This window comes from Typopeltis vanoorti, chromosome 16 (genome assembly GCF_054136105.1).
Source record: "Typopeltis vanoorti isolate ZY-2024b chromosome 16, IOZ_Tvanoo_1.0, whole genome shotgun sequence".
In the NCBI taxonomy this organism is placed as follows: domain Eukaryota; kingdom Metazoa; phylum Arthropoda; class Arachnida; order Uropygi; family Thelyphonidae; genus Typopeltis; species Typopeltis vanoorti.
This window is the reverse complement of record NC_143564.1, coordinates 61,057,257-61,069,440: the sequence shown is the minus strand read 5'-3', so window position 1 is coordinate 61,069,440 and position 12,184 is coordinate 61,057,257. Positions and strand designations below refer to the sequence as shown.

At 35.4% G+C, this 12,184-nt stretch overlaps 1 protein-coding gene across 1 annotated transcript in view; it reads left to right on the top strand.

The window, feature by feature from the left end:
* The window catches only part of LOC150098060 (solute carrier family 53 member 1-like), a 235,703-nt gene that overhangs the window by 34,631 nt on the left and 188,888 nt on the right, over nucleotides 1-12,184 (top strand). Inside the window, exons 5-6 of the mRNA XM_090406669.1 lie at nucleotides 6,053-6,227; nucleotides 9,261-9,362. Of these exons, the coding sequence (XP_090262795.1) occupies nucleotides 6,053-6,227; nucleotides 9,261-9,362 (277 nt within the window). The remainder of the gene's footprint in view (nucleotides 1-6,052; nucleotides 6,228-9,260; nucleotides 9,363-12,184) is intronic.

Sequence of the window (12,184 nt, the reverse complement as noted above, 5' to 3'; positions counted from 1 at the left end):
CAACTGGTGGGAGAGATGTCAACTCAGTTATTATCAACTCTTCTGATGCTATAACCAAATCCAAAACTTTTGAACCTCTTGTTCCTTCTGTTACATGTTGCCTAAGACATTTGTCCCTCAAGAATTCTAGAAATGCATCTTCCTCTCTCCAATTTATACTACTGAAGTTAAAATCTCACATAACAATCATTCTTCTTGCACTTGCCAAACTTAGCTGTCTAAACATCTCCTGGTCCCCATCCTCTGTGCTCCTGGGTCTGTAGCAACACCCCACTAAATATCCTGTCTTGCCTACCTCTACCTCACACCATACGCTCTCAAAATCATTTGTCTCACTTCCTTCCAAATTCTCCACTCTTAGAGGACATAGGTCATCACTTATCATAAGCAGTACTCCACCACCACGCTTTCCCCTCCTATCCTGATGAAAAATGCTATACCCAGCGACTTCTATTCCTGTTGTTATATCCCCTTCTGTCAACCACGTCTCAGTGATCGCAATAATTTTTGGCCAGGCTGATGCTATCTGCGCCACCAATTCCTCTCCCTTATTCCGGATACTTCTCGCATTAGTATAAAGCATATAAATGCCATTGTTTCTATACCCAGCATTATCCCTTCTAGACTCCACTGGGCTCAGTGTTACCTGACATTGTCTCCCTTCTCCCAAGTATCCATTCCCCAAGAGGCCACCCCTGCTATCATCCTCCCTGGGACACACTGACTCGTTCAGAACAGCAATCTCTCCAGATGCCTACGTCCTTCCTCATTCAAATGTAAACGGTCTCTCGCATACAATTCCTCTCTTTCCTCAAATGCACTCCAAGCATCCACATATACCAGTCCTCTCTTGTCACACATTCTCGCTATTATGTTCAATATCACCGCTCTTCTGCTCAGCTCATCATTATCATACCTAGGCAATACACACACTATTTTTCCTCTCTCTGTCTTCTTCCGTACAGTCTCAAGCAAAAATCTCATATCTCTCGCTGCCCAACTTACATTACCGCTCACGTCATTCGTTCCTACCATCACAATCATCTCATCCACCCTTTCACCTCTCTTAATTGCCATAGCCACCTTTTCTATTGTTCCTCCTGGCAAACACTCCTCACGCATCCTATCTTAAACACCACGGATCATTGAGTCGCCATACATTATACCTCTTACCATTCCCTTGCTCCTATTGTTTCCATTCTCTCCTCTTCTTTCATTCCCATACCTCTCTCTTCTACTGTTTCCATTCTCTCCTCTTTTAGCACTCCCATACATCTCTCTCATTCCCTCTCTCCTACTGTTTCCATTTTCTCCACTTCTAGCACTTCCATATCCCTCTCTCATTCTGTCTCTCCTACTACTGTTTCCATCCTCTCGTCTTCTAGCATTTCCATACCTCTCTCTCATTCCATCTCTCCTACCGTTTCCATTCTCTCCTCTTCTAGCACTTCCATATCTCTCTCTCGTTCCGTCTCTCTTACTGTTTCCATCCTCTCGTCTGCTAGCATTCCCATACCTCTCTCTCATTCCCTCTCTTCTATTGTTTCCATTCTCTCCTCTTCTAGCACCCCCCATACATCTCAAGAACAGTTCTTTATTACAAACACTTGTTTTTGACAACATAAAAGAAGATTGTACACATGGACTTCTCCTAATGGTGAATACACAAATCAGATAGATTATATTGTTGCCAGCAGAAGGTGGAGAAGTGCTATCCATGCAGCAAACTGTGGGACAGATCCAAGGTGCAGACTATGTGACAGATCACAAATTATTGATAGCTGAAGTTAAATTGAAATTAAGGGCTAAGAAGAAAGAAAAGGACAGTATTAGATTTGATTTAAATCTTATAAATAAAGCATTTAAAATAAAAGTCGAAAAGAAATTAAAAAGTTTGGAGAGGACAGGAAGAGAATTAGAAGAACTGTGGGAAGAAACAAGTAAGTAATAAAAGGTAAAGAAGACTCTAAGTAAAGTAACAAAAAAGAAAGATTGTACAGTAGTCCCCCCCCACTTCCCTATCTGCGGTCTCAGTTACCTGCAGTCAACCTGGTCTGAAAATGTTAAATGGAAATTTCCAAAAATAAACAATTCATAAGTTTACAGTTGTGTGCTGTTCTGAGTAGCATGATGAAATCTCACACTACCCTGCCTAGGATGTGAATTATCCCTTTGTCCAGCATATCCATCTACCCACCCACTCATTAGTCACTTAGTAGCTGTTTCAGTTATCAGATCAGCTGTCGCAGTATCACAGTGCTTGTGTTCAAGTAACTCTTATGGTACTTAATAATGGCCCCAAAGAGCAAGAGTAGCAATGCTGCAATTAAAGTGCTTCCTTTAAGTGAAACAAAGAAAGTTCTTGACTTCATAAGGAAAGAAAAAAAAATTCCATTCACATAATTTATATCACAGTATATTGCTATAATTGTTCTATTTTATTATTAGTTATTGTGAATCTCATACTGTGCCTAATTTATAAATTAAACTTTATCATAGGATATATGTATAGGAAAAAACATTTTATGTATATGGTTCAGTACTATCCATGGTTTCAGGCATACACTGGGAGGGGGCTCTTGGAACTTATCTCCCACAGATAAAGGGGGGTGACTACGTGTAAATGGCTGTCTGAAGAAGCTATTCAAACAGTAAAGGAGAAAAATGAAACTTCAGAGAAACAAAGAAAGGGTTAGACTACTGAGTGTAGATTTCCAGAGACAGGATAGGAAAGATGAGGGAAAACATCTAAACAAAAGGTGCAAGGAAATAGAAGAAAACAGTATTATAGGAAGAACAAGAGATCTGTCTAGAAGGATAAAAAGTAATAAGGAAGTTTATTCCTAGATTAGGAGTTGAAAAAGTATTTTTGGAAAATGTTTGATGGAAGAAGAAGCAGGGAAAAAAAGATGGAAAGAGAATGTAGAGGATTTGGACAAGAAAGATAATAATATTGAAAGAGAATTTGTTGAGGAACCCATGATAATAAAAAGTGAAGTGATATCAGCAATGGAACAGGTGCCAAAAGGAAAAGCTCCTGAAACTGCTGGAGTGTCAGGGGAATTATTGAAAGCAGATGAGGATGAAGTAGTCAAATATAGTGACTGAAATTTGTCACCAGGTTTAGAAGAAAATATACTGGCCTAGAGATTGGAAAAACATCAGTATTCATCCCAGTTAAAAAAAAAAAAAAAAAAAATCAAACCCTGGAGATTGTGAGAATTATAGAACCATCGCTTTAATTTGACATGCAAGTAAAGTTATGCTGAAAGTGATCCAACAAAGGCTGGAGCCATATGGGAATAGAGAGATGCCACAAGAACAAGCATGCTTTATGAGAGGTAGAGGAACTAGAGATCAGGTAGCAAACATGAGATGGATTATGGAAAGAGCGAGAATTTCAGAAGGAAGTATTCATCTGTTTTATTGATTATAAAGAAGCTTTTAATTGCATGGATCACAACAGACAGACTGTGGATTGTAATAAGATCAATGGGAATACCTGAGTATCTAATTCTCTTGATAAGAGAGCTGACAACCAAGAAGCTTCAGTTAAAAAAGCCTTTGGAGAAACAGAGAGTGTTCAAATGGAAAATGGGGTACAGCTAGGTTTTATACTGTCGCCTGATCTTTTTAATACTTATAGTAAAGATATGATGAGAATGGCTAACTTAGACAAAGTCCAGGCTGGAGTTAAGATTGGTGGCAGAAAAATAATTTAAGATATGCAGATGGAAAAGAGGAAAAGTAACAAAGCTGGGCTTAATTTAAGCATCAGCAAAACAAAATTGAGACTTCTGACAATTTAAATGAATTTATAATAGAGGGAGATAAAGTAGAAATTGTTAAAAGTTATGAATCAGAAATAATGGTAAATATGAAGATCAAATTAAAAGAAGGATAGTCATAGGAAAAAAAAGCTATGTTAATCCTAACAAAAATTATGAAAGATAGGTGTTAATAAGGCCACAAAAGTTAGAATTGTCAAAGCAATGGTATTTACAGTAGTGATGTATGAATATGAAAGCTAGGTTATTAAGAAGAAAGACAGAAAGCAAATTGATTCATTTGAATTATGGTGTGGATGAGATTATTAAGAATCCCATGGAATACAAAAATAACCAATCAGTTTTAGAGAGCATAAAGACAGAATGCTTCTTGGAGATGGTGATTGCTAAACAGAAGTTGATGTACTTTGGACATATTATGCAAGCAGATGAATCATCAGAAAAGGCAGTTATGTTGGAGAACATTGAGGAAATGAGAAGAAGAAAGACCGCAAAAGAATTGGATGGACAACTTAAAAGAACTTATCAACTTGAACTTACAAAGGACAAGAGGCTGATAGAGATGAAGAGCCTTTATTCACAAGATCACTGAGAGTTGTGCACTGACTGTTCTCTTGCACATTATCATAACACATGGACTGACATTTCATGCAAACATGCTGCTTTATTCATATTGATATTTCTCAATATGCTCAGCAACAATCTCCAGTTCATTTCACATCATTCTCTGGCACATTAGCAACTATAAACATCACTTGGATGGTACGCCACTTGCAAAGTTCTCCCTTAGTAACTTAGCCATTTTTTTGCTTCTGTCACTTTCCTACCATCAGTACTGATTAATCTTTCAAAATCATTCTTACTTCCTACACAGTGAAAAAATATTTTAGGATTTCTTTTGGCCTATTTAGCTAATTTTCTCTCATAATCTGATTTAACCATCTTCATTTCACTGATCACCATTCCTGTCTATGCTTTAAATTGCTCATAGGCATGCTGAACACATTTTTTTTTTTCTATATTCCCTCCACAATGTTTTTTTTTTTTTATATATCTCCTTTTTTTTATGTTGCTACTCATCTCATTTCCACTTGGTTTAGCCTTCTGACCATGGGTATGTAGTCTGATACTATTTCTTTTAAATAATCCTTGAACACATCCCATATACTATTGATATTTTTCTTTTTACTATTGATGATTTTTTTCCTTTGTAGCTTCTTATGCCATGGAGTTGCAGTTCCGCATAACACTCCTTGACTGAGAATTCCACATGTTTAGCAGCCTTCTAGAACAAGATTGGAGGCAGAGTGACTGGCTACCTTGGTTATGGATACATCTTTTGATGTTATCAGATCAATCACTCTCAGTCTCCTAGTCTTCTCCATCACATGCTGTTTCAGGTAATTGTCCCTTAGTAACTGTAAAAATTTCATTTCCGTATTGTCATGAACCCTTTCCTTCAGTCTATCTCCCAATAGCTGAAGTTACCCACATCAGATAGCCTCAAGTGAATCACCTTCTTCAGTCCTAAAATTCTCCTTAACTTCTATTTTTGTTGGTTGCATTTCTTCAGCTGTCATTAATATTATCTATGCTTCCTTCTATCCTATTCCCTCTGTAATTGCTGAAAATAAAATATCCCTTACATTCTGTCCCTATATCATCTTCTGTCAACCAGGTCTCACTAAGCCGATAATTTTGGAGATGAGCCAAAAATAGAAATTAATCTTCCTTGATTCTAATTTCTACCTCTTCATTCCAATTTATATTTCCTTAAAATTACATGTAATAATTCCCTAATCTCTTCTTAGTTGTTAAACTAATTTGCCTCAGCATCTCCTTGTCATCACTCTCTGCATTTCATAAAGCAACATTCAGCTAAATGTTGCTTCCTGCCTTTGTTTCACACCTCTACTATTTTTCATTTTTGTCTCCACCTTGAGTGGACACAATTCTCTCTGACTTTCCTGCTCTTTCATACTTCCTCTTACTTTTTCATTCACTTTTACCTCTCTCCTAACAACAGTCTCCTCTGAGTGGTTGACACCAAACTCATTCAAAGGTAGTATACCACTTGTTTTCAGTTCCATTTGTTCCTCAAATTTATCATACACTCACAAACTGTACTTCCATCTTGTCCTACAGCCATTCATCATATTTTGTCAGCATCTCAACTCACAACTGTCATGCCTGCATAGCATACACATGAAATGTTCTAAATCTCTGTTGTGAAGATTACAAAAAATTAATGTTTTGTATTTTAGGACTGCAATATGGCTGAAGGGATTGGACAAAGGTGCAGGAGAGCAAGTTTACTCACGTAAAATTCATGATCTGAAACTGGCATTTAGTGAATTCTACTTAAGTCTCATCTTGTTACAGAACTATCAAAATTTGAACTTTACTGGTTATAGAAAAATTTTGAAGAAACATGACAAGGTGATGTTTAAATTATATTAGTAATAGCATAATTGAAAAGAGCTTTTTTATTAATATGTTAATTTGTTATAATCACTTTTATATTTGCCACATTTTATTCTGTAGTACAGAATTTTTAATCGCATATTTATATGTGGTTATGACATCAGAGAATCTAACATCAGATGTGCAATTCTGAAGTTACCCACATCAGATAGCCTCAAGTGAATCACCTTCTTCAGTCCTAAAATTCTCCTTAACTTCTATTTTTGTTGGTTGCATTTCTTCAGCTGTCATTAATAATATCTATGCTTCCTTCTATCCTATTCCCTCTGTAATTGCTGAAAATAAAATATCCCTTACATTCTTTCCCTATATCATCTTCTGTCAACCAGGTCTCACTAAGCCGATAATTTTGGAGATGAGTCAAAAATAGAAATTAATCTTCCTTTCTTCTAATTTGTACCTCTTCATTCCAATTTATATTTCCTTAAAATCACCTGTAATAATTCCCTAAAATGCTGGTGAAAAGACTTATGTCCAAACTCGTTAAAATATCTCTTTGATCTAAAACGATATCTTATTTATTTTTGATAAAATCCTTCAAATTTTTGATGTAGATCAGGGATGTCCAATCCGAGGGCCACATCACAATGCATATCTAGTAATTTGGTGAGCAGCAGCACCATAACCTCGATAGCTGAACAAACAAACAACACTAATCGCGTGGTCATGTGCCCAGTGAACGCCCAGAGCATGCGCGTTGAATAAACAGTGTAAGAACGCTTCTTTGACACATCTAATATTTGAAAAACAAGTGATGTAAAACTATCCAATAAAATTACCAACATCAAGATTATCGATTAGTAATAGAATTAAAATATCTAATGTTGTGAAGATAGGCAGGACAATCAGAGATGCTACTGATATTCAGCACTTACAAAATGATTTGTATAGGCTGGAAATTCGGGCAAACGAAAATGTCTATTAATTTAATGTTAGTAAGAGTAAATTTATGCACTTTGGCATGATGAGATTTCCAGCAGCATATTATATTAGTGGGGTTATGCTACAAGAAACTGAGAAGGCAAGAGATCTTGGTGTATTGGTGGATAGGAATTTGAAGTTCAAAGGTCACACAGCAAAAGTTGCAAATACAACTCAGAGGATAATTATAATGTTGAAGCAAACATTGACATCTAAGGATAAGGAAGTCATTTGCCTCTTTATAAGGCTTTGATAAGACCACACCTGGATTATTGTGTGCAGATTTGATCTCCCAGATTCCAAGGGGATAACGAAGCTGTGAAAGGGTTACAAAGATTATGGGATTTAGATTATGAGGACAGATTGCAAGTATGCACATTACAGACTGGTCAACAGGAGAAAGAGGGGTGATATGATAGAGGGCTATAAACTTTTGAATGGGTGTTATAGGATAGATATGAAATAAATATTTATGAAATTTTTCATTATATGAAAGGTGGAGAGAGAGAGAACACGGGGGCATCCATGGAAGTTAAGTTTGTTCACAGTCAAGAAAGGGATAAGAGCTAGGTTTTTCTCTCACAGAGCAGTGAGTGAGTGGAATAGTTTGCCTTTCAGGGTAGGAGTGTATCTAGTGTGAATGAATTTAAGGGAAGATATGACATCTGGTGTGGGTGATTTATAGCCTCCCTCGATGAGTCTGACTCCCTGAAGGTCTCAGATTAATAACAATAATAATATTTAATCACTTTTTCAAGGTTTTTCCCTTATCTACTATATCAGTCCTGCTTTTTACTGTTTTGTATTATTATGCTGAAGTACCGTGGAATGCATTGCCTGATAGAGTGTTGAGAGCACGAATGGTTAATGAGTTCAAGGAGTGGTATGATAGACTTTGTGTTTTCTAGGAAGGACCTCCCACAATGAGTCTTTTGACTCCATGGAGGCCTGAATCATAATAATAATATAAAATAATAAAATATGGAAATGGGTAATAGAATAAACAAAGCTTGGTATCATGGAGTATCAACTGAATAAATTTATATGGAATAAGAGAGAAATTAGTCAAAACAAGCAATGTACAAGGCACTGTTCAAACCAGTTTAAACAGTCTTATATACTGCTCAAATACTAGAGACCACAGATGTGAGAGTTTTGAGAAAAATTAGAGGAGCAAACAGATGGTATCAATGGCAGAATAATATTAAATATGAAAATATTAGGAAGAAATTTGACATTGTTAACATTCAGGCATGTGTGAACAGAGCTAATCTCAGGTGGTATAATCACTTAAACAGAATGGGAAAGGAAAGATTAGCAGAGTAGGTGTTTGATGCCAAGATAGCAGGCAAAAGAACCAAGAGGATGCTCAAGAATTGATACAATTAGAAATGACTTAGAAGACCAAAATATAAGATCTGATAATATTGGATTCCTAGCAGACTAATTTGGAGGAAAGTTGTCAATATAAAATTAATAATAATATAAACTTCTCACAACAAGGTCTAGTTGGCATTTTCTACAGCTAGGGAAGATAAACATATAAGGTGATAGTACTTACCAAGAATAGCATTTATTTTGATAATCCTTTATTTGGAAAATTTTGCATTTCACTGATATAGTTTCATATTTGTAAGGAACATTTTTAAATTAATTTTGTTAAAGACTGATGTCAGTGAACTGTATTTCTTAAATGAGTGACTCTTTATGTTGAACATTAGTATAATAAAGTTGCAAAATATTCTTACAAATAAGAATGTAAGCAGACATTGAATGAAATGTGCTGAGTAACTTACATGAGAATTTTGTTTCCATGAAATTTCCATCCAAGTATCAAGAGCATTGTCAAATTGGCATAATAAAAAAACAAAGATTCAAATGATTATGTTTAGTGAAATATTCCATTGTTTAAATATTATTTATATTCTATAAAATATATGCATTTTGAAATATTTAAATAGTTATGTCAGAATTGTCTTGCTTCTAAATGTAATTCATAACTATTAATCTTAAAAGTAAGATGCATTTTGAGTAACACATATGCAAACATTTTATATTAATATTTAGTTAATTGGAACTGATGCTGGTGTAAAATGGAGACAAAATTATGTTGAGGCAGCAGCTTTCTATACCAACAAAGATATTGATAAACTGATTCAGGAAACTGAGGTAGTACTGTAATCTTTTATATAATATATATCTTATAGGTTAGAAAGTGTAATAGCTTTGTATACATGATGATGAACTCTTGTCAAGATGTATACTAAATCTCTCTCTCTCTCTCTCTCTCTCTCTCTCTCTATATATATATATATATATATATCTTGCTAATCTCTGGTCATGAAAATTATACTATTATGAAGGTTTATGTACTAAAAAAAAGCTGAATCACTTGGTGCTAAGCATGGTATCATGTTGTGAGAGCAGCATCGCAGTTTAGGTGGGCATATTCCATACTGAAATGTCTCTCTGTATAGATTTCTATAAGCACTGTACATTGATTTCTTAACCCGGCATTAGTAAGGTGGTGGTGTCACAGTTATTTCTTTCTATATGTTTGGGGGTCTGTGACACCCCACCTTACTAACGCTGGGTTAACTATGTCCTTTGTAAGGTTGTAACTTTTGTCAAAAACATATTGCAATTTAATTTGTACAAAATTTATAAAACATTTGATGTAATATAATTTATTAGTATTCTGGCAATAAATTTATGTTCACATCTGGCTGTAGTCATGAAATTTTTTCATATACAGATAAAAATGTAGTTCGTCCTTAGCGTATTTTAATATTGAAAGATCGAGATTTCATCATCTACTGCTTTTCAATCTCTCAGGAAAGTTAACAGCATTAGTGACTTGAGTGTTAACTTTGAAAAGACCAAACTTGAGATGTTTGGGACATTTGATCTTACATATCTGTTTTATGGGTTGATACCAGAAAATCCTATAACAATTCTAGGGATACTACTGGTCAGAGAAAAAAAAAAAACTGAGCTGCAAGAGAGAGTTGGGACTCTTTTAGGCCCTTGAGAGCAGGATCTACATTATTTTACAGTAGAGTCACAGCCATAAACTATAATCATTCTCGCAATACTGTATAGTCAGTGTCACTGATGTTGGAAAAATGCAGGAAGCAGTTCTATATAAAAGACTTCTTAACTATTTCTGAACTTTCAGAGATAATAAATGTACAAGGATCTCCTATTTCTATCTACAACTTCAAGAGGTTTCATCTTGCCAGTCCTTAAGCTGAAATACCTTGTCAACAAGTATGTTGACAAAGTATTTCATTCACAAAGTACTACCATCTACTCTTATCTCAACACATACTCATCATGTATTTTCTAGATTTTTCTCTATTCCTGTTTGGTGTTACCAGCCAAAGAGACTGAACTGCAGAAGTTGGATCATTGCACTACAATCTTTTATGTAATATCAGACATTTGCACAGCACAGGAATATCAATAATACAGATTCATAGATTCATAGTCCACAGAAGATTTATTGGATTTTCTTTAACTTATTCTATCAAACATTTCTGGACATAAGAACTGACATACCCAACATATCGTGACCTGTCACAGAGGCCGATACATGGTTCATTATCTGTCAACTGGGTAAAATACCAGTGCTACAATTTTGACATTCCAAAATCTAATGGATTGATAATCTCATTCTATAACATGTGCGACTTCTTTGAAACTTTCTTTGAAAACCTTTTTCTATTTCCCGTCTGTCAGCTCATTACCTCTGTTTATGAGTGGCCTATGCATGACAAGTTCCTGTTTTCACTTGGGATGAAGTTTCATATTTTAAATTTAACTGAATTAGAGCAAAACATAGGATTTATGCATTTCTAATAATTTCATCTATGGAAAATTCAGAAATGAGTGACTAGCCAACACAACATCTATGGGATTGCTGCGAAGCATATGTTCCCTTCTATCATCAGGCTACTACACCTAGAAAGAAGTTTAGGTGACAAACAGTTTCAGTGACCTCAATGTTAATTGCCTGTTCTCTATGCTATAAGGAGAAAACAAATAAAATTGAATTTTTTTTTCTTTTCTGAATGAACTCTTGTGTCATTAGTGCTTTTCTCATGCATATATTCTGAGGTTACCGAGTCAAGTTTTATTATTATTAACACCAGCACTGCATTCAAATTGCCAACCACTCTCCATTCAGAGAACCTATTCCTTACTTCCCCTTTTACACTCTCCTTACAGTTTGCAGGGATGGCCTCTGATTCTAACCCTGCCTCCCATTCTCTGAAAAATTTTTTCCACATTAATCCACTAGCAACCCCTTAATAATTTATATGTCTCAATCCCACTCCTCATTCTGCTATTCACAAGGCTCTGCAAATTGCATTCCCTCAATCTGTCTTCATACTCTACTCTGCGTTCCAAAGATCAGTTACAACCTTAATCAGGCTTCTCTAAACCCTTTTTGATAAATCCCATGAAATGAGGTGGCCAAATTTGTGCAGCAATCCATATGAGGTCTTATACTTGTAAATGAACTATATGCTCTTTATTTGTGCACAGTCCTCTGCATCATTGCCATATTTGTGATGTAATGACTTTTTTTGTGCAATGTGATCCCTTAAGTTCAGTTTCCCTCACTGACAGATATCTCATTTTCTTTACCCCATTCAAAATTTTCCTATCAGTTATACTCTCATCCTTGCCTATATCAGAACCTTACACTTTGTAAGGGAAACTGTTAGTTCCACTTACTTTCTCACTTACACAATCTTTTCAAATCCTGTAAAGCCACGGCATCTGCTTGATCTTCATTATTCCTCCCAGTTTTGCATTATTAGCAAACAGTTGTATGTCTTCAGTTAAACATGTCCCAATATCAATAATATATAAATTAAACAACATGGTTCCAAAACAGACCAGTATGACACATCACCGTTGAGTTTCATCTTTTGGAATACGCAACTTGCTGATGTCTCATACGCAACTTACTGATGTCTATC